Source organism: Ceratotherium simum, chromosome 28, assembly GCF_057802395.1.
Source record: "Ceratotherium simum simum isolate JZ-2026a chromosome 28, ASM5780239v1, whole genome shotgun sequence".
Taxonomy (NCBI): Eukaryota; Metazoa; Chordata; class Mammalia; order Perissodactyla; family Rhinocerotidae; genus Ceratotherium; species Ceratotherium simum.
Genome location: NC_141927.1, coordinates 20,727,143 through 20,751,720, shown reverse-complemented (window position 1 = coordinate 20,751,720; position 24,578 = coordinate 20,727,143). Strand labels below are relative to the sequence as shown.

Genomic DNA, 24,578 nt, shown 5'->3' with positions numbered 1-24,578 from the left:
AAACTTACTGTTTCTCCCCTGAAATATGCTCCTTTCTTTTCCCTGACCCCTGCTAGTCTCATCCTCCTCTAGCCTAATCTAATCCCAGCACTTCTCCTTCCTAAATGGATGAATTCAGCTAAGGAAAACTTAAAATTTGAAAGTTGTGCTCAAGGCCTTGTGGTCAGTTTTATACACATAAAGTAGCACTCTGCCTACTGATAACTCTAAAAAATCATTTTTTTTTCTAGTTGCGAAATAGTGTGAAAGCAGCAGCAAAATGTAGAACATTCAAGGAATAGAGATATACTGGAAACCAGCTATTGCAGCTGATAATGTGAGCAACAAATAATGATGGTCATGAGAAAGAGATAAAAGACAATAGTTTTGAAGTGGTAGGGGATGGAGAAGTGCAAAGAAAGATTCTTAATCTTCATTCATTGCCCTTGAAGGCGTAAGATATCTTTGTCTGATCTGTGTGGACAGAAAAGTAATTAATATGTAATTCAAGGCCTGTAGAGAATTAGCCATCATCTAATTAGAAAATATTATTTCTGAGTAGTACTTCTTGGATGGATGTACCAGAGTCACTTTTAACAATTTTGCTTTAACTTTTGGAACAACAAAACTTCCATCTTGGAGACCAGATGTTATTCCTTTGAGCTGTGGATTTGGAACACTCTTAGGGACATAATCTGCTAGGGCTGCCCTGTAAAGATTTATAGATGGTATACTAAACATCATACAGTGTGGCCCTGTTTAACCTAACCCAGAACCAGGTTTATCAGAGGAGTGCTCTAGCTACTTTTTCAAGGTAGAGTGTATCATAGTTCTTGTCAATTTCCATTTCGTCTTTCCTTATTCTTTCCTGAGTGTTTTAACCCTGTTTGGTTGAGGGACATGTTAATAAATAAGTGGTCTGGATGTTGTGTCCTTAGGCTTCTAAAATTTAAGTCTGGGGAATTTAAGATGTTAATGGTTTTTACTTTTTATTTTTCTGTATCCAAGCAAACTGTGAATAAGTTGTTTGATGCCATATTTGTTTATTTATGGTAACTGGTCTTTTTTTTTTATAGTTGTGCCTTCTTCAGCCTCTCCCCAAAGGAGTGTGGATCAAAGAATTACAACTTCGGCTCCGTCTGCCCCTGTAGGCTTAGCACCGGTTGTTAATGGAGAATCCAGTAGCCATGCGTCATCTGTTCCTTATCCTGCTGTTTCTCTAGTTTCTCAGAATGAGAGTGAAAATGAAGGCCATCTAAATCCAACTGAAAAACTCCAGTAAAACATTTTTACAAACATTATTTACATATATTAGAAATGAATAACGGAGATAAATTCCAGGTTTTTTTTCTGTGTTGAATTTCTGAAAAAACTGAATTTATTTACTATTCTTAAGTGGTAATGGTGGTAGAAGTGTGTGTGTGTAATATGTGCATTCTTTGAGTTGTCCAAGAGAAATGTGACATTGTAATACAGATAATTTCTGTGAGCTGATGTATTCCTGTTTTCAAGTAAAGGATTAGCAATAGCTGGGACTTCAGTTAAAAGATTTCTATATTCAAGGCCAGCCCGATGCGTAGTGGTTAAGTTTGCATGCTCCACTTTGGTGGCCCAGGTTCACAAGTTTGGATCTCAGGTGGGGCCCTGCACCACTCATCAAGCCATGTTGTGGCAGTGACCCACATACAAAATAGAGGAAGATTGGTACAGATGTTAGCTCAGGGACAATCTTCCTCACCAAAAAAAAAAAAAAGAAAAAGATTTCTATATTCAAATGGTTTAGAGCCCAGGCTAGTGTCAGAAAGCCCTGAAATTGTATCTCACGAGGCCATGTGACTGTGGACAAACAACTTACCCTCACTAAGCCTCTGTTTCTTCATGTACAAAATAGGGATAATAATATACCTGTTCATAAATGTGTTTTAAGAATTAAAAAACATTGGCATAGTTTCTGGCACTTAGTAAAAACTGAACAAACTTAATTGTTATTTTTGGTAAACATATTATATACTTGATAGATCTCTGTATGTTGTAGACAATTCAGGAACCTTATATAAATGCTCATTAATGCCTGCATACCTGATTTGCCTGAGAGGTAGTATTTAAATTGAATATTTTTGACATTGAGTTTTAAGCTGTGTTAACATTTATACCTGAATTTTAATACTTGAAACTGGTTTTCTTAAGCTTTTGTCCCTAGCACAAAATAAGAAAATAAAGGGATGAGATTTTGAGCAAGCTGTACTTGAAATTAAATTCTTTACTTCACAACCCCTAGATATTTGATTAGGTCTAAATTTAGTTTGTGCCAAAATGAGTATTAATATTATATGTATATTTGTTGTTGTTTATCAGGAAGTTAAATGAAGTTCGAAAGAGATTGAATGAACTAAGAGAATTAGTTCATTATTATGAACAGACATCAGATATGATGACAGATGCTGTAAATGAAAACACAAAAGATGAAGAAACTGAAGAGTCAGAATATGATTCTGAGCATGAAAGTTCTGAACCTGTTACTAACATTCGGTAAGAACTTATTTTTAAGTTTGTTTTTCTAATATATTCATCCTAACTTAGTACTTTTATGGAACAAAAAAAAACCTCATTAGCGTGCTATTTGCCTTTTATTTAAGCTTTTCTATTGTGTCTACTAGTTTTGTCAGTGTAATCTTACTTGCCATGTAAAGAAAAACAAATAGGGAGGTATTGAGTACAGTACTTTAATAAATTTTCTGTTTGTTAAATCAAATGCAAGTAAATCATAAGAAGTATCTAACGGAACGTTTTCCTACATCTTTTAGGTATAATTTTGATTTTTCAGATGTTTTTCTTCTTAAATTTCCAGATAGAAGTTAATGAAGAGCAAGAGCCAGTTATTCAGTTTGACTTTAAATGGGGAAACAGCCAATGATACCATAGTTTGGAATTATTTTATCAGAAGTTTTAAAATTTTGATTTAAAAAAAATTTTTTTTTTATCTTAACTTCAGGCTCTTTTCTTTCTTTTAGAAATCCACAAGTAGCTGCCACCTGGAATGAAGTAAATAGTAATTCTAATGCACAGTGTGTTTCTAATAATAGAGATGGGAGATCAGTTAATTCTAATTGTGAAATTAACAACAGATGTGCTGCCAACATAAGGACTCTAAACATGCCTCCTTCTTTAGGTATGATTAACTATATTCACAGATAATTTTGCCATATTGTACTTGGGAAGTAGATTTTCATTAGTACTCTTCCTAAGTTCGTTAAATTATTGATTTCAATGATACACGTTTTCAGCAGATTGTCGATATAATAGAGAAGGAGAGCAGGGGATTCATGTTGCACAAGGTGAAGATGATGAGGAAGAGGAGGAAGAAGCAGAAGATGAGGGCGTCAGTGGAGCTTCATTGTCTAGTCATAGAAGCAGTCTGGTTGATGCGGCTCCAGAAGATGCTGAATTTGAGCAGAAGATCAGTAGGCTTATGGCTGCGAAACAGAAACTTAGACAGTTACAAGATCTTGTTGCTATGGTACAGGTAAAGACTGCTTGGTTTTTTAAAAAACATTTTGTCAAATAGTCTAGTCTTCCTTAGACGGTAAGATTGATGTATGTGTTTGATAATTCTGTTGGTATAATTATACACATTTATTGAGTTCTTACTAAATGGCAGGTTTAAATACTTAGCACTTTACGTGCTGTATATCAGAGATCAGCGACTTTCTATTAAGGGTGAGTTAGTAAATATTTTAGGCTCTGTGGGCCTATAGTCTCTGTCACAACTACTCAATGCAAAAGCAGCCATAGACAATACGTAAGCAAACGAGCATGGCTGTTCTGATATAACTTTATTACAAAAACAAGTTTGTTTGTTATTTGCTGGAGACCCTGGTCTTACATCACGTAGAACTCATAACATCTCAATGAGGTAGATTAAACAGATTCAAGAGGTGTTAATTGAGTAAGGTTATACTATCGTCAGAGCCAGAATTGAGACTCTCGTATACCAGAGGCTGAAATCTTAAACACTTGATGTAAAAGAAAAACCATATGTTGTTTTATTCATAAGGCCAGTTAAGTAAAGTTGGAACTATTAGTCATAAATTTTAAAAAGCCATATACACATGTGAACATGATATTACATAACTATTAACACTTCTATATACACACATATATATTTTTGCTTATATATTCAAAGTATATCTGTAGAAGGATACGTAACATGAAATCATTGGTTACCTGTGCAGAGTGGAGTCAGTCGAGGAACAGGGATGAAAAGGAGAGTTTTCTAAATGTCTTTTTTACTTTTTGAACTTTGATCATATGACTGTACTACCATTTGGAACAATTAAAACAGCTTCCAGAGCAAATAGTAATAGGTCATGCTATCTCGAACATCATTGTACTTGTTCATTACTTTCCCATTTCTTCTTTAAGATTCTTTTCCTCAAATGTATTGCCCAAAGTGGGAATAACAAATCAGAAATGATCAATAACTTGGTGTCTTATAGATGAATCAGCTTAATTTCAGGCCTGTATTGAAGCTCTTTTGCTTCAGGGACTGTTCTAAGACCTGAAATATATATATGAGAAGTGAGAAAACTGCAATGCAGAGGGATTAAGGGGCCTCCTACTGAAAGAGAGCTGTTAAAAGAAGGCTCTAGATCCCCAACTTTTATATTCGTTTAAGGTCAATGAGTTTTACTTATTTTTCTAAGGCTAGTTGTGTTTTTTTTTTTTTTTTGACTTTTACTTATATCCTATTTCCCAAGAGACCCAGGAGAAGGTCTATACAGTTATATAGTTACCATGATTATATAAAACTATTACTACTCTTGCTGATTAGATTATCCTCAACAACTTATATGGCTCTTATGAAACCTGCGTATCTTATAGTCTGTAGATGTCTCTCTCTTTTAGTTCTTAGTCTATGATGCCATGTGTGTTAAAATGATAAATCTTTAGTCAGTTACTTTCTTAACTTTCTTTTAGTGTTGGAGTTTGTATCATTTCAGTTGCTCAGGTGCTCTCATACTACCATCTGAAACTTAAGGCAGTTGTGTGTTGCATTTTTTTCTCGTACTTTAATCTTTTTACGTTTTATTATGTGAAAATGCCTCATGATTTAGCTTTTCTATTATTGAGTCCCAACTGGAGTCAGTTTCTTTCTAATCTTCCTATTCATACTAATAATGAATTAAGTTAGTTTTTACGTTGATGGAAAGACCAAATAATACTATTTTTACAAACTTAAAATTGATTAGACAGTTTTATAATTAAAGCTTTATTAGAATGATGATTTCCAAAAGTGAAAGTTTCAGTTTAGATCTTCAGAGAAAGCATGAGTAAATATAAAATATGTAGAGTTAAATGTTTTTAAGAAAAGGCAGTAGTTCACCCTCAACCACCATTTTAATAAATACATTGATTTCAACAGAAGATATGAATCTACTGTGAGGAAGATGTGAACTTTAGTTGTTTTTCTGGTAGTCATGACAGATTTGAGATGGTATATTCTCATTATTTTGTGTGTTGTGAGCATTGGTGCTTGTTTGGCAAACTAAAGACCAAAGTAAGGAAATGGAAAATTTTAATCAGAGCAAGTGACACTGGACATGAATTATTTGAAGTTGTTAATTTAAAAGTTACATCTTAAGAAAAATTAACTAATATCAAGAGTCCCAGCTCCAGTAGTATATTTTTTATCTGCTTCATATTCTCTAGATAGTTATTCTTTGATAGCTCAGTGTCTGGTCAAGATAAGAAAAGGCAACTTAGTATTTGTCATTACTGGGTAATTGGCAACTTAAATTTTAAATGTACTGTATTCAGGGGCTGGCCCAGTGGTGCAAGCGGTTAGGTGCGCATGTTCCGCTGCAGCGGCCCGGGGTTCGCCGGTTCGGATCCTGGGCGCACACCATTGCACTGCTTGGCAAGCCATGCTGTGGCGGCATCCCATATAAAGTGGAGGAAGATGAAGCGCGGATGTTAGCCCAGGGCCTGTCTTCCTCAGCAAAAAAAAAAAAAAAGAGGAGGATTGGCAGATGTTAGCACAGGGCTGATCTTCCTCACAAAAATAAAGTAAATTTACTGTTTTCAGTTTTAGCACTTCATTTCCTGCCATTGATAAAGGATGAACCTCAGTCTTCTCTAAAAATCATGTACTTTATCTCTACTGCTTTAATTTTTATGTTATGTGAATTTTATAGTCTAGTGGTATTTACTGAGATATGAATTGGATAATTCTTTAGATATCAAGGTAATTTTAATTTAACGATGCTGTTTTAGGATGATGATGCAGCAGATCAAGGAGTTATATCTGCCAATGCTTCAAATTTGGATGATTTCTACCCAGCAGAAGAAGACACCAAACAAAATGCAAATAACACTAGAGGAAATGCCAATAAAACCCAGAAAGATGCTGGAGTAAATGAAAAGGCAAGGTATGTTAAGCTTATGGCTTTCATTTAATAAAAATTTAGTGCCTGTTACTGAGAATGTACTCGGGTAGGTGTACTATATTATTTGTGCTTAATGCTGTCATCACATTTACTGGAGTCCATAAATACAATGTCAATTTAATTATAGAGAGAAATTTTATGAGGCTAAACTACAGCAGCAACAGAGAGAGCTTAAACAATTGCAGGAAGAAAGAAAGAAGCTGATTGAGATTCAAGAGAAAATTCAAGCATTGCAAAAGGCATGTCCTGACCTACAGGTAATTAGGAAATTTTTTTCTTTCCATTTGTCTGAAAAAAGATGTTTAAAACCTAATATTAATTGAAAACGCTCTTTGTCTTTTTCTAGTGCTGATGTGACATATTTATTAATTTTATGATTAATGAAATGGATGAGCTAATAAAATGGATTAGGGATATACATTTACACTGTGAAAGATAGCACATAGGAATTGACTGATTATTTCCAGTTTTTCACTTGTAGGGCTAGCTAGCTATAGATTCAGAACATGAATATTCGTAACTATTGTATTAAAATATTCTGGGGGCCGGCCTGGTGGTGTAGCGGTTAAGTTCTCGTGCTCTGCTTTGGCAGCACGGGCCTCACAGGTTTGGATCCCAGGGGCAAACCCATGCACCGCTTATCGAGCCATGCTATGGCAGGTGTCCCACATAAAAAAGTGGAGGAAGATGGGCACGGATATTAGCCCAGGGCCAATCTTCCTCAGCAAAAAAGAGGAGGATTGGCAACAGATGTTAGTTCAGGGCTCATCTTCCTGACCAAGAAAAATAAAAATTCTGGTTTGAATTTTGCAATTAAGGGATTAGCATTTCCATCTTTTACTGGCCTAAAATTAAAGCTCTTAAGCCATCATGAGTTACCTAAGGAGATTAATTAAAATATTTTATTTGTAGTTTGGATATTAAGTGTATCTACCTTTGCTTATTAAATAGTACCCTATGCATGGGTCTTGGAGATTGAACAGAGAATGAACAGTCTTTGACTATGTCAGGTAACCAGGAGTAGGGTTAATATGGGAAGGGAATACCAATTCTTTTTGAGATTTTTCTTAAAATTTATTGATTAGCTTTATTCTTCCATCAGGTTTTGTTTTCAAAGAAAGGGAAACACATCAAATGATGTTTCTAATATAACTTATTTCCTAGACTCTTACGTTTTCCACTTTAATTCTTTTTCCCTTGTCCCCAATCTGAATAACATCCAGAGGAATATGTGCCAGAGTTGGGTTGAGTATATGAAATTTTCCACAGTAACGTTTTATCCGTCTTGTCTCTGTTATTCCTGAGGGTTGGTTACTACTCATCAACGTTAGCCTGTGTTTTCATCTTTGTTATGTCAGGTTTTTTTTGGATCATGATGGCAGTTGAGGTCTGGTAATAACAAATTAAACATCGTACGAGAGCCCCAGAGAAGTAGTAAAATAACTGCGTTTGTGAAATTAACATAATTGCTTTAATTCATAATAGTTTTTACCAACCCTTTTTTAGCTGTCAGCCACTAGTGTGGGTAATTGTCCCACAAAAAAATATATGCCAGCTGTTACTTCAACCCCAACTGTTACTGAAAATGAAACCAGTACAAGCAAATCTGTTTTCGAGCCTGAAGATTCTTCAGTAGTAGATAATGAGGTATTGTACATTGTACCCTGTTGTTCCTGATCAAGTCACATCTTAACAAAGAATATTGAATATCTGCAAAACATGTTTTTAAATGTAGCCTGTTTCATGTTTTTTAGTTGGGGGAAGAAATAATTTTTTTCGAAAAAGTAATTAAATTGGGATCTTTTCAGAATAGTCTTGCTCTTTATTAGCAAATATTTGGCAGAATTACATGTAAGGGATAGCTGCAGCAAATAGTAATTATCTCAGAAAGACTAATCCTTTAGCATTTTACTTATATGTGATTTGTAGAAAACATTAATCTTCTCTTTCTCTAAGTGGTTGATGAAGTATATTTGGGTCCTACTTGTTTTCATTAAGAATTAATGATTGCCTAATTTTTTCTTATTCATGGATATTTTAACCTGCATGTATATCTTAGTGTAAAAAGGATAGAGTGAGAATAGAAACTTTTGTTGGTATTGCCAATATTAGCCTGTTATTCTTTAAGGCTAAAACAAATCCAGATATTTATACTAACTTGACTCTGACTTTTAAAATAATAGCTGTGGTCAGAAATGCGAAGACATGAAATGTTAAGGGAAGAGCTGCGACAGAGAAGAAAGCAGCTTGAGGCTCTGATGGCTGAACATCAGAGGAGGCAAGGTCTAGCTGAAACTACATCTCCAGTGGCTGTTTCATTGAGAAGTGATGGATCTGAGAATGTGTGTACTCCTCAACAAAGTAGAACAGAAAAGTAAGAGAGTTGTTTAAATCATTTTTTTTAACCTCACCTTCCTAAGGCCTGTAGGGTAGGCAGCCTCATTTCCTCTCTACGTCACAGCACAAATCTCTTTTATTGAGGCTAGTTTAAGCCTCACCTTTGTGACTCAGTTTAACTAAATCCAGATACTCTCTATTCTAACTTCTCATAGCATCAACTTTCTTTTTTTTAATTACTAAGGCATTTGATCAAATGGTGATACAGATTTTCGTCAGTATATAAACCTTATTTTCTTAGTTTTCTTAGTTTTAAGCTTATAAAAAGAAAATGCTTGATACTTTGTAGTGCTTTTCTATCAGGCCAGAAATAAACACTTTTTAATTTGAATTGAGCATCTGCTGTTTGTAAGTTTCCTAAGGATCTTAAAACATTCTATAAAACATTTAGTTTTTAGGATTTAAGTTTGAAATTTCTGTATTTAGAATATTTCTAAAAGAATTGGTCATCTGTAAGATCAGTTAATTACTTACCTATATAGTAGTATTTAGATCTAAAATTTTGAAATCCAAATTTGTTGTGACCTCACCTTTTAATATTCTCAGATGACAATTTTGGAACATTGCACCAAGCCTCACTCACTTTCTTCCTCTTAGAACTTTTTCTATTCTGGGAGTCTCAATATGCATTTTATTGATCAAACTATATCTATAATATTCTGTTCTAAGTGCCACACATCTGTCCTTTAAAGAAGTTCTTTAAATAGTTTTGATAAGCATCGAGATTTTAGAACCATGGGTCTAGACTTGTGCTTTCCAATATGGCAGCCGCTAGATATAGGTGGCTATTTAAATTAAAATTAAATGAAATTAAAAATTCATTTTCTCTGTCATACCAGCCACATTTTAAGTGCTCATTAGTCATGTGTACCTAGTGGCCACTGTATTGGACAGCACAGATTTAGGTCATTACTACTATTGCAGAAAATTATCTATTGGATAGCTCTGATCTAGAAAACTGTCACTCAAGGAAAAGTTGAAAGTTGAGGGGAGTTTAGTTTAGGAAAATGGTTCCAGGGGATATAATTACTATTTTAATTTGTTTGCAAAATTTTTTTGTGAAAGGCAGAGTAAATATATTCTGTGTAACAGCAGTGGGGAGAGTACCACCTATCTCGTAGTTACTGTGATTAAATGAAATTTTATATACACACATGTGCATATACATATGTACATATATATATATTTGGTACAGTGTCTGGTACATGGTAGGTGGTAAAGTATTTAGCTCATCTCCAGAATGATCTTGTTTTTTGTCTCTTAATTTCTAGAACCATGGCAACTTGGGGAGGTTCTACTCAGTGTGCATTAGATGAAGAAGGAGATGAAGATGGTTACCTTTCTGAAGGAATTGTTCGGACAGATGAAGAGGAAGAAGAAGATGAGCAAGATGCCAGTTCCAATGATAACTTTTCTATGTGTCCTCCTAACAGTGTGAATCATAACTCTTATAATGTAAAGGAAAGTAAAAATAGGTTAGTTTCACTGTTTTAATTTTTTTCTTGATTTGAAGAGTCTCAGGTCTTTCTGACACCAAGCAATTGTCTGAACCAACGGGGTGTCCTACAATTTAATTCAGTTCTGACATTAACTACTTGGAGTTAGGGCAGACCCCACAAGTTCAGGGACTCAGTCACGTAAGACTGCCCCCACTTGAGATGCTAGTTGCCAGTCCCAAGTCCCCAGGGTACCCACACTTCTGTCTGACTTGGCTACAGATTTGAAGGTTCCACAACCCCTCTTCAGGTTCCAAAATTTGCTAAAACAACTCACAGAACTTAGGAAGACACTTGTGTTTACTAGTTTCTTATAAAGGATACAACTCAGGAACAGCCAAATGGAAGAGATATATAGGGCAAGGTCTGAGTGGGAGAGGGGGTACAGAGCTTCCATGCCCTCTCTGGGGGCTCACCACTTTCCCAAAACTTCAGTGTGTTCACCAACCCAGAAGGTCTCCTAACTGCCTTGTTTAGGGGTTTTTATGGAGGCTCATTACATAGGCACAATTGATTAAATCATTGGCCATTGGTGATTAAACTCAATCTCTGGTCCCTCCCCTCCTTGGAGGTTGGGGCTTGGAGCTAAAAGTTCCCACCCTCTAATCACCTGGTTGGTTTTTCTGGCAACCAGCCCCCATCATGGAACTAACTAGGGCTGCCAAAAGTCATTAGCATAAACTCAGGTATGGTTGAAAGGGGCTTATTATGAATAACAAAAGGTACTCCTATATTTAAGAAATGCCAAGAGTTTTAGGAGCTCTGTTCGGGGAACCTGGGATAAAGACCAAATATATTTTTGATTATACCACAAGAGTGTTGCCAAGATACATCCCAGCTAGCCTGGATCAAAATTCCTAAGCTTTGATCTTCTCCCCTGTTTGGGAGAATTAAGCAAGAATTAAAAATCATAGAATACGGAATTATGTGGACACTTCTGTGTAAAACATAAATGAAAAAAGACTGGAAGAGAATAAAAAATGAAAATTATACAAAGCTAGAAATCTGGAATGTTTCCCCCCTGTATTTTTGATATTTTTAAAGCCCTTTGAACTTAAAAAGAGAATACTGGCCTTTGGACCAGGGTATGAGAGTTTATTGCTGGATTTTAAAAACCAAATAATTACATATGATGACCTCATGCTTTAAATCTTGTGTTAGGTGGAAGAACAATCGCCCTTTTTCAGCAGATGGGAATTATCGTCCTTTAGCCAAGACAAGACAACAGAATATCAGCATGCAACGGCAGGAAAACGTTCGTTGGGTGTCAGAACTCTCTTATGTAGAAGAGAAAGAACAATGGCAAGAACAAATCAATCAGCTCAAGAAACAACTTGATTTCAGTGTTAATATTTGTCAGACTTTGATGCAAGACCAGCAGGTAAAGTTTACTATGAAAGCAAAAATTTTTTTATCTTGTTTTTGAAGCAATACACACTTTTCTCAAGTCATCAGTAACTATTATGAAAATTTTTCTTTCCGTAGACTCTATCTTGTCTGCTGCAAACTCTTCTCACGGGTCCTTATAGTGTTATGCCCAGCAATGTTGCATCTCCTCAAGTCCACCTTATAATGCACCAGTTGAACCAGTGCTATACTCAGCTAACTTGGCAACAGAATAATGTGCAAAGGTAATCTGTGTCTTAGAAGTAGTGAGACTGTATAGTAAGTGCTAACACCGAGCAAGGGTCTTTTGGTTATATTCTGGGAGAAAAGAGCATGAGCCAAATTGCACATTCAAATATTCTCTGTCACCTGAGAATTTTATAAGCAGTGATTTGCCCAATGTTCCCTTTTAATACTGTGGACTTGACTTTTGGTTTTAAAATGTTGTAGGATTCAGCTTTACACTTACATTTGGTGAATTAGATGGTGTGTAGATTATACCTCAGTAAAGCTGTGAACAACCAAAAAAATTAATTTCTTGTAGTTATGCCTAATATCTGACAGAAGTGCTAAGTGCAGTTAGTTCTTGTTCCGAAGGCTGAGCCTGCAAGACAAGCAAATAGCTGTTGTAGTAAATATCAGAGCAGTCAGTGTGTTCTGCAGACTGTTGAATCATTTCTTACATATATTCTTTCTGAGTGTACTTTTAAAAGATGGTAATATAACTGATTTTTAAATTACTGACTTCTTAAATTGTTATAGGTTGAAACAAATGCTAAATGAACTTATGCGCCAACAAAATCAGCATCCAGAAAAACCTGCAAGCAAGGAAAGAAGCAATAGTGCATCACACCCTCCTTCTCCTAGTTTATTTTGTCCTTTCAGCTTTCCAACACAGCCTGTAAATTTGTTTAACCTACCAGGGTTTACTAATTTTTCGTCATTTGCGCCAGGTAAGGGATTAAAAATGTAAAGGGAAGATTAATAAATGCAAAGTGTTTGAGAATATTATTTGTCTGCTGCATGGATTTTTTCAGTCTCTTGGAATGATAGGAAATGTTTGCAAAAAAAGTTATAAACTCTTTTCTACATCAATTCTTAATAGTGAAAACTTAAGCTTAACATGGTTGCTAATGAAATTAAGTAAACTATGTATTTATGAATGATTGCTTAGTCTTATACCTTTGAATTATTCGACAACTATTTAGTAAGGAGAAAGGGAATTAACCTATCCAGTGGCTGCTGTACACCAGTCACTGTGTAAAACATTAGGAGAGTGAAGATGAGTAAGACAACACTCTGCTAGAGGAGCTTCATGTCTTGGCAGGGAGATACACTACTAGACTGAAGGTGAGTGCTTAGTTTAGGCTTATATTTAATTTTATTTAGCTTAGGCTTCTATTCAGACTTCTTTTCTGCATCTGTTATGTGCCAGCTCCTATATAAATGACTTGGTTCAACTGAGTAAGACTAATGCTTTAAGGAATTGAGAGTCTAGTGAGGAAGCCAAGAACGTCAGTAAATGCTTAGTGCAGTGCCATGAATCTTGTAGCAGTGGTGCAAATGAAGTGAGTGGCCTACTCTTTGGGGCAAAAGATGATCAGCAAATCTGTTTTTTCCAGAAAAAATGTTATTTAAGCTAAAGAATGAATAGAATTTATTTCCAGGGAGATTAGGAAGGAAAGGGCTTTCTAATGAATGGAAGTACCTAGAGTTACAAAGCAGTGAAACAGTATATCACTTAGGGAATTGGGGGGTCATTGAGTGTGGCCAGTATGTAGGGCCATGGCTGGGGAAGAGCAACTGATGTGGCTGGAGAGCAGTGGAAGCCTTTTGTGCTGTGCAGAGAAGCTTAGATTTTCCATTGCAGACTAGAGGGGCCATTGAAGGATTTTGAGCAGGGGGATAGCATGAAATTTATATTTTAGCAAGGTTACACTGGTGATATTGTTGAGGAGAGATTGGAGAGAAGGAGCTAAGAGTGTAGCTGGTGAGTAGAAAATAGAAGGCTGTTGCATCATATCACGGACAGAATGGTAGCTTGACCTAAGGCAATCAGCAGCAGGGGTAAAGAAGAAGGAGGAATTCTGGAGGTAGAAGAAATTAGATGACCAGTTAGGAGAGGTGAGTCATGAAGGAGGAGGAGTTGAAGGTGTTTGCCAGGGAATAGAGGAAGAGAGAAAGGGTTGGGAGGGCTTTGTGAATATAAATATAAACAAATAAAAATACCACACTGTATTTTCTTAACAGGATTATAAAAACAATGGCATTAAAAAATTTAACAAGCCTTTTAGTTCTTGGATGTCGATTAATATTGGCAGCAAACGTTTTTTGAGTAGGCTTTTAGGTAACAAATAATATAAGAAATTGCACATGCAGTTCCTTTTCACTGTAATATGCTTCATACCAGTGCCAACCATGTTCAAAGACTGTTCATTCTTCACAAACAAGGTCAATTTTGTGCAGTGTTCTCTGATACCTTGTCTCCCAAGTTGTTAGTAGCCCCTTGCAAATTCCTCTGCTAACAGCACTATATGCTAAGTATTTAATTGTGTTCTACTTGCCCTATTAGAGTGGAAAAAACATAAATAAACTTTGGCGTCATGCAGACCCAAGATCTAACCTGCTCTTCCATTTACTGAGGGTTTCATCTCTAACCCTATTTTCTCACTGGTAAAATGAATGTAATGCCTATTTCACAGCATTGTTTTGAACATTAAATGAGATAACATGTAAGGTGCCTACAGTAGAGTCTAGCACCTAGTAATAATTTGATAAATGTCAGATACTGTTTCTAAATTTATGCTCATAAGGAGATGGGGATCATTATTTTTGTATCACCAATGCTGAAAACCTAGTGGGCTGAGCTGTAAACAGTTATTAAATAAATGAGTGTTAGGTAATTTTAATAATTTTTTGTTTGGGTCTATTTGAATGGCACATTAAAACTGGCTTTCAATTTCATATTATGGTTAAAGGTGCTTCTTTATTCTTGTCTACCCATTTCTTTTATTTATTAGGTATGAACTTCAGCCCTTTATTTCCTTCTAATTTTGGAGATTTTCCTCAGAATATTTCTACACCCACTCAACAGCAGCAACCATTAGCCCAGAATTCTTCAGGGAAAACAGAATATATGGCTTTTCCAAAACCTTTTGAAAGCAGTTCTTCTATTGGAGCAGAGAAACAAAGGTATTTGCTTATGAGCATAATCCATTATTTGCTTAAATATCACTTTTGTGATTACATCTAATTATATGTAATTTGAAAGTGCAGTTAGGGAGCATCTTTGTGATTGTTTGGCTCGCTGTTGCTGAGGACATGAAACTTTGACATCTTAGCAGATGTCTCTCAGGTAGACACCTGCTGCTAACCATGGTACAAGAGCAGGTCGGGTTTTTTTTTTTTTTTAAATAAGTGTTATGTGCATATAATATTTTATTTCTCTAGACTTTTGAGAATCTAGAGAACGCAATTGCTGGGTCATATGATAAGCATGTTTTTAGTTTTTTTTTTTTATTTTTTTATTGATGTTTTAATGGTTTTTAACATTGTGAAATTTTGGGTTGTACACTTTTGTTTGTCCATCACCACATATATGACTCCCTTTACCCCTTGTTCCCACCCCCCACCCCCACTGCCCCTGGTAACCACAATACAGTTTTCTCTGTCCATGTGTCTGTTTATATTGCACATATGAGTGAGATCATACACTGTCTTTCTCTTTCTGGCTTATTTCACTTAACATAATATGCTCCAGGCCCATCCATGTTGTTGCAAATGGGACGATTTTGTCTTTTTTTTATGGGTGAGTAGTATTCCATTGTATATATATACCACATTTTCTTAATCTAGTCATCAGTCGAGGGACACTTAGGTTGCTTCCACTTCTTGGCTATGGTGAATAATGCTGCAATGAACATAGGGGTGCATAAGCCTCTTTGGATTGTTGATTTCAGGTTCTTTGGATAGATTCCCAGTAGTGGGATGGCAGGGTCATAGGGCATCTCTATTTTTAATTCTTTGAGGAATCTGCATACCATTTTCCATAGAGGCTGCACCAGTTTGCATTCCCACCAGCTGTGTATGAGGGTTCCTGTTTCCCCACATCTTGTCCAACACTTGTTTTTTGTCTTGGTGATTATAGCCATTCTAACAGGTGTGAGGTGATATCTTACTGTTGTTTTGATTTGCATTTCCCTGATGATTAGTGATGTTGAACATCTTTTCATGTGCCTATTGGCCATCTGTGTATCTTCTTTGGAGAAGTGTCTGTTCATTTCCTCTGCCCATTTTTTGATCGGGTTGTTTTTTTGTTGTTCAGTTGTGTGAGTTCTTTATATATTATGGAGATCAACCCTTGTCAGATGTATGTTTTGTAAATATTCTCTCCCAGCTGGTGGGTTGTCTGTTCATCTTGATTCTGGTTAGTTTGTCTTATAGAAGCTCTTTAATCTGATAAAGTCCCACTTGTTTATTTTTTCTTTAGTTTCCCTAGTCTGGGTAGGCATGTCATCCGAAAAGATTCCTTTATGACCAATGTCAAATAGTGTGTTGCCTATATTTTCTTCTATGAGTTTTATAGTTTCAGGTCTCACCTTCAGGTCTTGGATCCATTTTGAGTTAATTTTTGTGAATGGCGATAGTAGATGGTCCACTTTAATTCTTTTGGATGTGGCTGTCCAGTTTTCCCAACACCATTTATTGAAGAGACTTTCCTTTCTCCATTGTATGTTCTTAGCACCTTTGTCGAAAATTAGCTGTCCGTATATGTGTCGTTTTATTTCTGGGCTTTCAGTTCTGTTCCATTGATCTGTGTGTCTGTTTTTGTACCAGTACCATGCTGTTGTGATTACTATTGCTTTGTAGTATGTTTTGAAGTCAGGGATTGTGATGCCTCCTGCTTTGTTCTTTTTTCTTAGGATTGCTTTAGCTATTCGGGGTGTTTTGTTGCCCCATGTAAATTTTAGTATTCTTTTTTCTATTTCTGTGAAGAATGTCATTGGGATTCTGATTGGGATTGCATTGAATCTGTATGCAATGAATGATTTAGGAAGTGTTCCATCTTCCTCTATTTTTTAGAATAGCTTGAGAAGGATGGGTATTAAATCTTCTTTGAATGTTTGGTAAAATTCACCGGAGAAACCATCTGGTCCTGGACTTTTATTTTTTGGGAGGTTTTTTGATTACTATTTCAATCTCTTTACTTGTGATTGGTCTGTTTAGATTCTCCATTTCTTCTTGGTTCAGTTTTGGGAGGTTGTATGAGTCTAAGAATTTATCCATTTCTTCTAGATTGTCCAATTTGTTGGCATATAATTTCTCATAGTATTCTCTTATAATCCTCTGTATTTCTGTGGTATCTGTTGTAATTTCTCCTCTTTCATTTCTAATTTTATTTACTTGAGCCTTTTCTCTTTTTTTCTTAGTAAGCCTGGCTAAGGGTTTGTCTATTTTGTTTATCTTCTCAAAGAACCAACTCTTTGTTTCATTAATCCTTTCTACTGTTTCTTTGGTCTCAATTTCATTTATTTCTGCTCTGATTTTTATTATTTCTCTCCTTCTGCTGACTTTGGGCTTTGTTCTTCTTTTTCTAGTTCTGTTAGGTGTAATTTAAGGTTGCCTATTTGGGCTTTTTCTTGTTTGTTAAGGTGGGCTTGTACTGCTATGAGTTTCCCTCTCAGGACTGCTTTTGCTGCATCCCATATGGTTTGGTATGGCATATTTTCATTTGTTTCCAGATAGTTTTTGATTTCTCCTTTAATTTCATCAATGATCCATTGGTTGTTCAGTAGCATGTTGTTTAATCTCCACATTTTTGTCACTTTCCCAGTTTTTTTTTCATGATTCATTTCCAGTTTCATAGCATTATGGTCTGAAAAGATGCTTGTTATGATTTCAATCTTCTTACATTTTTTGAGGCTTGCTTTGTTTCCCAACATATGGTCTATCCTTGAGAATGTTCCATGCACGCTTGAGAAGAATGTGTAATCAGCTGTTTTTGGATGGAGTGCTCTGTATATGTCTGCTAGGTCCATCTCCTCCAGTTTTTCATTTAAGTCTACTATTTTTTTATTGACTTTTTGTCTGGATGATCTATCCATTGATGTAAGTGGGGTATTAAGATCCCCTACTATTATTGTGTTGTTGTTAATGTCTCCTTTTAGGTTTGTTAATAGTTATTTTATGTACATTGGTGCTTCTGTGTTGGGTGCATATATATTTATAAGTGATGTCTTCTTGGTGGAGTGTCCCTTTTATCATTATGTATTTCCCTTCTTTGTCTTTCTTAACCTCTTTTATCTGAAGTCTACTTTGTCTGATATGAGTATGGCAACACCTGCTTTCTTTTGTTTGCCATTAGCTTGGAGTATTGTCTTCCATCCTTTCACTCTGAGCCTGTGCTTGTCTTTAGTGCTGAGATGTGTTTACTGGAGGCAGCATATTGTTGGGTCTTGCTTTTTAATCCATCCTGCCACTCTGTATCTTTTGATTGGAGAGTTCAATCCATTTACATTTAGGGTAATTATTGATATATGAAGGCTTAATGTTGCTGTTTTGTCACTTATTTTCTGGTTCTTTTGCTTTTCCTTTGTTTCTCGTCCCATTTGTTTCAGACTGCCAATTCAGTTTGGTTGTTCTGTCTTATGACTCTTCTGGTTTTCTCTTTGTTTATCATATGTGGTTTTGTTTTGATTATTTGTTTAGTGGTTACCTTGAGGTTTGTGTAAAAAATCTTGTGTATGAGATATTCCATTATCTGATGGCCTCCTATTTCCTTATACTAAGTCAATTCAATCACTTTCCTCTTCCCCTTCTCAGTCGTTCTTGTTATACCTTATTCTATCTTGTGTTGTGGCTGTGTGTTTACAGTGATGAGGTTAAATTTATTTTTGGTGAATTCCTTTCTTTGATCTTTGATTTTAGTATTTAAGTGGTTGCTAACCTATTCCGGTAAAGATCTACTATTTTTCTGAGTTTATCTACCTATTTTTCTGCTTGCTCCAAGCTTTGTATTCCCTTTCTCTCCTTTTTTTCAGGCCTGAGGGCCTTCTTGAGTATTTCTTGTAGTGGGGGTCTTGTTTTGATCAGGGTGTCCTGTGAGATTCATTTTGGAGGGATAAGACCTGACCCATAGAATGTTTTTTGGCCTTGATTTGGTATCTGTCTTTAAGTTCACTAATTTAGGACGAATAGAAGCTAATATTAATTACTAGAGGATAGTTGTAAAGTGATGGCTCCTTTGTTTGATTATTAGCTCCTGATAAGAGTTAAGTTCCTAAGGCCTCTCCACATGTAATTTTGAGTACTGTTAGGTTATGAAAACAAGTTTAGCCAAGGAAGTTTTACTGAAATATGGTATCAGTCATAGTCAAGGTTGCTTTTTCTCTCTGTTTCACAACATTTGTTATTTTTTAATGTGATAATCTTCCCAAATACAATTTTGGACTCCAATAGTATGGAAGACTAGCTGGATTCAGTCAGGTTAATCGTTCTGTAAGCATTTTTTTAGCTAGATAATTTTTTTTAATGATTGTGTTAATCTAGAAAATGATTTGATAGCCAGCTGGTGAAAATATTATAGCCTTTTCTTGTCGTTGTTATTTACTTCAGAAAAAACTTATTAGAAAGATGAAAATTGGAGGTCAGTTGAGCCTAATATTTGTTCTGTCAGAAGTGTCTCTGATTTTTATGTTTCCTAGCCCTTTACAAATATATAGTTCACATTACTTTTCCCTTTAGTTATGATTGGGCATATCTTAGGCTCTTAAATTAGCATTTTGACACTGTTTGATTGTTAAATCATGATTTTTTTTTTGCTTGATTAACCAAAAACTCTTAGAATTCAACTTTGTATTTGCCTCTAGGAATCCTATGATTGACATTCTTGACTTTGTTTTTCTTAGCTGGACTAACTGTTTTTTGTTATTAAATCTCATGTTGCTCTATAAAAGTATTCTATGGTCAGAGCCTAACCATGTTAGTGCACAGTTGCCATTCAGAAATGATGGTTGAATGAATCTCCATCACAAGCAATAAACAATTTATTCAAAGCTTTAATGAATAGCCTTCCTACAAGAAGGTCCCTACCTGCTAGTAAAAAAAAAAAAAAAAAAAGGATGGATCTGGATATACCTAATATTATTTTAGATATTTGGCATACTTCAGATTAGATGTCATCTCCTCCCAAAAATCTCAACTATTATAGATGCCCTTAATTAAATGGCTGGAGGGGGCTGGCCCCATGGCTTAGCGGTTAAGTGCGCGTGCTCCGCTACTGGCGGCCTGGGTTCGGACCCCGGGCGCACACCGACGCACTGCTTCTCCAGCCATGCTGAGGCCGCGTCCCACATACAGCAGCTAGAAGGATGTGCAACCATGACATACAACTACCTACTGGGGCTTTGGGGGGAAAAAAGAAGGAGGAGGATTGGCAATAGCTGTTAGCTCAGAGCCAGTCTTCCTCAGCAAAAAGAGGAGGATTAGCATGGATGTTAGCTCAGGGCTCATCTTCCTCACCAAAAAAAAATGACTGGAGGTAACAAGAGGTCAGATGAAACATTGTCATCTCAAGCCAGGGTGTTTTCCTGTAAAGGGCTAGATGGTAGATATTGCAGGCCATACAGTGTTTGTCATAACCTTTTCTCTCTGCCATTTTTGCCCAAAAGCAGCCATAAACAGTATGTAAACAAATGAGTGAGTGTGTTCCAATAACATGTTATTTATGGGCACTGAAACTTAAATTTTACACAATTTGTCACAAACTGTTTTTCTTCCTTTGATTTTTTTTTAACAATGTGAGAATATAAAAATAATTTTAGCTCTCAGGCCATACAAATACAGGCAACAGGCTGAATTTGCCTGCAGACTGTGGGTTTGCTAACCTTTGCCTTAAGGTAAATCCTGTAGGTCAGTGTCTCCCAAATTACATTCTTAGGAACACTGTTGTCCATGTCAGGTTCTGTGATAAAAAGTTGTGGACATCTTGCTCACTATGTTTTCTTCTAAGACATTCGTAAAGCACATTGGCATATTAAAAGTTTTGAGAAATCCTGCAGACCTGTTTAACTTTGTTTTGCCTATTTTTTCCCCAACTTAGATAACCAGTGAATACCTATTAACATATTAAGGAATGCCAGTGTTTAGCAGAAAAATTTGGAAAATGACGCTAGACCAACAGAATTATTCTAGACTTAATGCATGGAAAAATAAATTGCTAGTTGCATGGCCAGTTGTTATCACCAGATTCTGGTTCTATCTGAACTGCTTTAGGTGACAGAGAACCATGTATATTCCCAAACTCTCTGCTACAGTTCTTTCTCAGCCGTTCTTCCAAGTTTTTTGTTTTTTCTTTGTATGTCTCATCCTACCTTTATTTTTCTTTCCCATTCTTTTCCATCTTGAATGCTAGATCTTTGGTTTGGAACTTTTGCCAGTGAAAATGGTTTAGTGAAAAGGCTCCAAAATCTAAGTTTAAAGTAATTTAGTACATTTGCCTATGTAATATTTATATATTTGATGCATATCTCTGTGAAAATATTTTTGTAGCCTGTTGACAATTTTGTTTTCTTAAATCTACTAGTAAACTATAAATTAAGTTTATCTGGAGTTTTCAGTAAACATAGAAATCTATCATTGTAATCTATGAAAACTTATTTTCATTGATAAGGAATCAAAAACAGCCTGAAGAGGAAGTGGAAAACAGTAGGACGACATGGTTACATGACCAAGAAGGTGAAGTAGAAAAACCATTTATCAAGACTGGATTTGCAGTGTCTGCAGAGAAAACTACCAGTAGTAGTAGCAAAAATCACTTAGATACCAGCAGGAGAAGACGCCAATTTGATGAAGAGTCATTAGAAAGCTTTAGCAGTATGCCTGATCCAGTAGATCCAACAACAGTAACTAAAACATTTAAGACAAGAAAAGCATCTGCACAGGCCAGCCTGGCGTCTAAAGATAAAACTCCCAAGTCAAAGAGTAAGAAAAGGCACTCTACTCAGCTGAAAGGCAGAGTTAAAAATATTGGTAAGTATAGAAATTTGTTGAATATCAATCGTTGTGAATGTTGGTAACCTTACTCTGGCATGTTGCATATTCAATTCCAGTATGGCTAGATGGGTGGGCACTGTTCTAGACCTACTTGCACAAAGTCACTTTTAGTTACCTTTATAATTTTTTTTTACAAAATTTATCAAATAGGGTTTAATGTAGATATTTTAAAACATAGCATTCTTTTTTGTGATTCTTAAAGCGTCTTATATTTCCTATATATGTGGTCACTATGAGCTGAGAAGATGTTTTCCAAATCTTGTAGGTTACTTAAAAATTGCCAAAATGCCCAAGTTTTATTATTCACTCTCTTCTAATATTTCATTTTGTTCTGCATCCAGCATTTTAGTCATGACTTCTAGTTAGATCCTTGATTGATTCGTAAAGAAATGTGGGCCTCTGCATTTCAGTCTTTGAGTATCATACAGATGAAACTACTTGTAAAACAAGTTTGCTCTTAGCCCTTTGGGAACTGAACCTTAGTTAATAAGGTAAAACATTAACCCTTATTTTATTGAATCTAGCCATTGAGTATCATATCAAAGATCTCTTTATCGTGTTAACTGCATGCCACTTTTTAAAAAAATAGATTTTTTATGATTTTTGAAGAATTTACTGAAGGCTGGTACTAAGTTAAAAATAGTTTTACTAGCTGAAATTTGGAATATTAGCTAAAAGACGCTCCATCATGTTTGCAAGGGATACTTTTTGGCTATGGCTTTGAGTGGTTGATCTGGGTTCAAGGAGATAGTATTTGGTGCTTAAAAACAAAGTATTCTAGGCTTCTAATCAGAAAAGTTTGAAAAAATCACTGTACACTGCTAGCTCCTTATCGTGGAAGCTCACAATACATATAAGTATGGTAAAGGTCCTGGGAAATTTTAGTAAAAGAATACACTTGTGAACTTTGGCACCATTCATCTTAACCATTTTTGGGTAATACAGCTCTTGAAAAATCTGATGAAAACTATGGATGTAAAAAAGAATACATGCACATTTTTTTCATTTCATTATTTCATGTATCCTTCAAGTCCTTGGGTTCTACCTCTATCCCCATGTGAAGAATCTGATTTGATGGTTAAACAAGCAGATTTGAACAGGGGTAACGTTTTTCTCAGCATACACATTATCATCCTTGAAATAGTTTTCCAGTTATATAGGTTTGGGAGGAGCTGATTTATTTAATAAATTAGGCAGTGATCTAAAACCATTCAGATGAATGAAAATACAGCTGCTGTGCTTCCTCCAAAATTACTCTTTCTTAGTCCACCAGGGAATGTTTAATGGCCGTTTTAAGAGAGGCCCTTTGGGTAACTCATTGAACTTCTTATTCCCTAGCGTCTTGCCCCGACAGAAATGCTTTTTTGTCTTATGAATAACGGAAGAAAAACTAAGATTTATTATCCCAGCATTCTTATTCAGCTAGTTAGTAAGAGTGTGCTAGGGCAATGCTTCTTAATCTTTAATGTTTTATACACATCTTCTTGAGAATTTTGTTCAAGGGCAGATTCTGATTCGGTTGGTCTGGGGAGGGACCTGAGAGTCTGCGTTTCTAACAAGCTCTCATTTATTGCCAATATTGGTTTGTGGACTACACTTTGAGTAGCAGGCTCTTAGAGGATCCTTAGCCAACTTATGGCCATGTCTGTCTAAGCCTAGAAATATAGATGTATTTGTATTTTTGAAACACCTTTATTCTGAGGATTTATGCTTCCATATATGCAATTCAGCTTTTTTACTTCAAGGCAAAGATTGACATTCTGATGTATGTGCTCTCTTCTCTCATATTTAGGTATAGAATTACCTGCCAAAAACATGCTTTCACATTTGATAAACAGGCAGTCAAGACCATCTGTCAGTGAGAGCCCCATTTTAAGGCAAACACACAAAATAAAAGACTTGATAGGGGCCGGCCCTGTGGTGCAGTGGTTAAAGTGCACATGCTCCACTTCGGTGGCCCGGGGTTCACAGGCTCAGATCCCGGGTGTGCACCGACACACCGCTTATCAAGCCATGCTGTGGCGGTGTCCCATATATAGCAGAGGAAAATGGGAACAGATGTTAGCCCAGGGCCAATCTCCCTCAGCAAAAAACGGAGGATTGGCATTGGATGTTAGCTCAGGGCTGATCTTCCTCCAAAAAAAAAAAAAGACTTGATAGCAGAATCAAACTAATGTATGCAGAGTCAAACTAATGTGTAGCAAAATCAAATTAGTCTGCTAAATCTTTGTGATTCAAAATGTGAACCATGGGCAGTCAGCATTAGGATTATCTGTCTGCTTTTAGCAATGCAGACTGTTGGGCCCCACCTTATACCAACTGAATGGGTATGCATTGTTTTTCAGTGTGTGCTTTAGCAAGATTCCCCCACCTTATACCAATTGAGTATGTATTGTTTTTCAGTGTGCACTTTAGCAAGATTTCAGATGTTTTAATATGAAATATGCACATTAAAGTCTGAGAAGCACTGAGCTAGACCACTAATTTATGTTGCTTTTGTTCTCTTTATGGGATAGGGGCAGCCAAGATTTCTTAGAAAAAACGATGCTGAGCCAGTCCTGATGGCCTAGTGGTTAAAGTTTGGCACTCACCACTTCGGCAGCCTGGGTTCACTTCCTGGTTGCGGAACCACACCACCCGTCTGTCCGTTGCCATGCTGTGGTGACAGCTCACTTAGAGAACTAGAATGACTTACAGCTAGGATATACAACTATGCCCTGGGGCTTTGGAGAGGGAAAAAAAAAGAATGTTTACTCTGTCTTAAAGGGAGTGATAATGGAGGTGGATGGAGAGAAGCTTGGAAGGCATTCCAAATTACAAT

The 24,578-nt window shown here is 36.0% G+C and overlaps 1 protein-coding gene across 36 annotated transcripts in view; it reads left to right on the top strand.

The window, feature by feature from the left end:
- Positions 1–24,578, top strand: part of PCM1 (pericentriolar material 1) — a 90,328-nt gene that overhangs the window by 28,939 nt on the left and 36,811 nt on the right. For 22 of the 36 annotated variants that reach the window (XM_087418423.1, XM_087418415.1, XM_087418411.1 and 19 more), the window contains 14 exons: positions 1,056–1,257; positions 2,335–2,508; positions 2,991–3,148; positions 3,264–3,502; positions 6,253–6,407; positions 6,553–6,682; positions 7,932–8,072; positions 8,609–8,799; positions 10,094–10,297; positions 11,480–11,699; positions 11,804–11,949; positions 12,467–12,657; positions 14,725–14,896; positions 21,375–21,733. In XM_087418423.1, coding sequence (XP_087274549.1) covers positions 1,056–1,257; positions 2,335–2,508; positions 2,991–3,148; positions 3,264–3,502; positions 6,253–6,407; positions 6,553–6,682; positions 7,932–8,072; positions 8,609–8,799; positions 10,094–10,297; positions 11,480–11,699; positions 11,804–11,949; positions 12,467–12,657; positions 14,725–14,896; positions 21,375–21,733 — 2,682 coding nt within the window. The remainder of the gene's footprint in view (positions 1–1,055; positions 1,258–2,334; positions 2,509–2,990; positions 3,149–3,263; positions 3,503–6,252; positions 6,408–6,552; positions 6,683–7,931; positions 8,073–8,608; positions 8,800–10,093; positions 10,298–11,479; positions 11,700–11,803; positions 11,950–12,466; positions 12,658–14,724; positions 14,897–21,374; positions 21,734–24,578) is intronic. The other 14 variants (XM_087418424.1, XM_087418416.1, XM_087418429.1 and 11 more) reach the window with 2 other exon arrangements.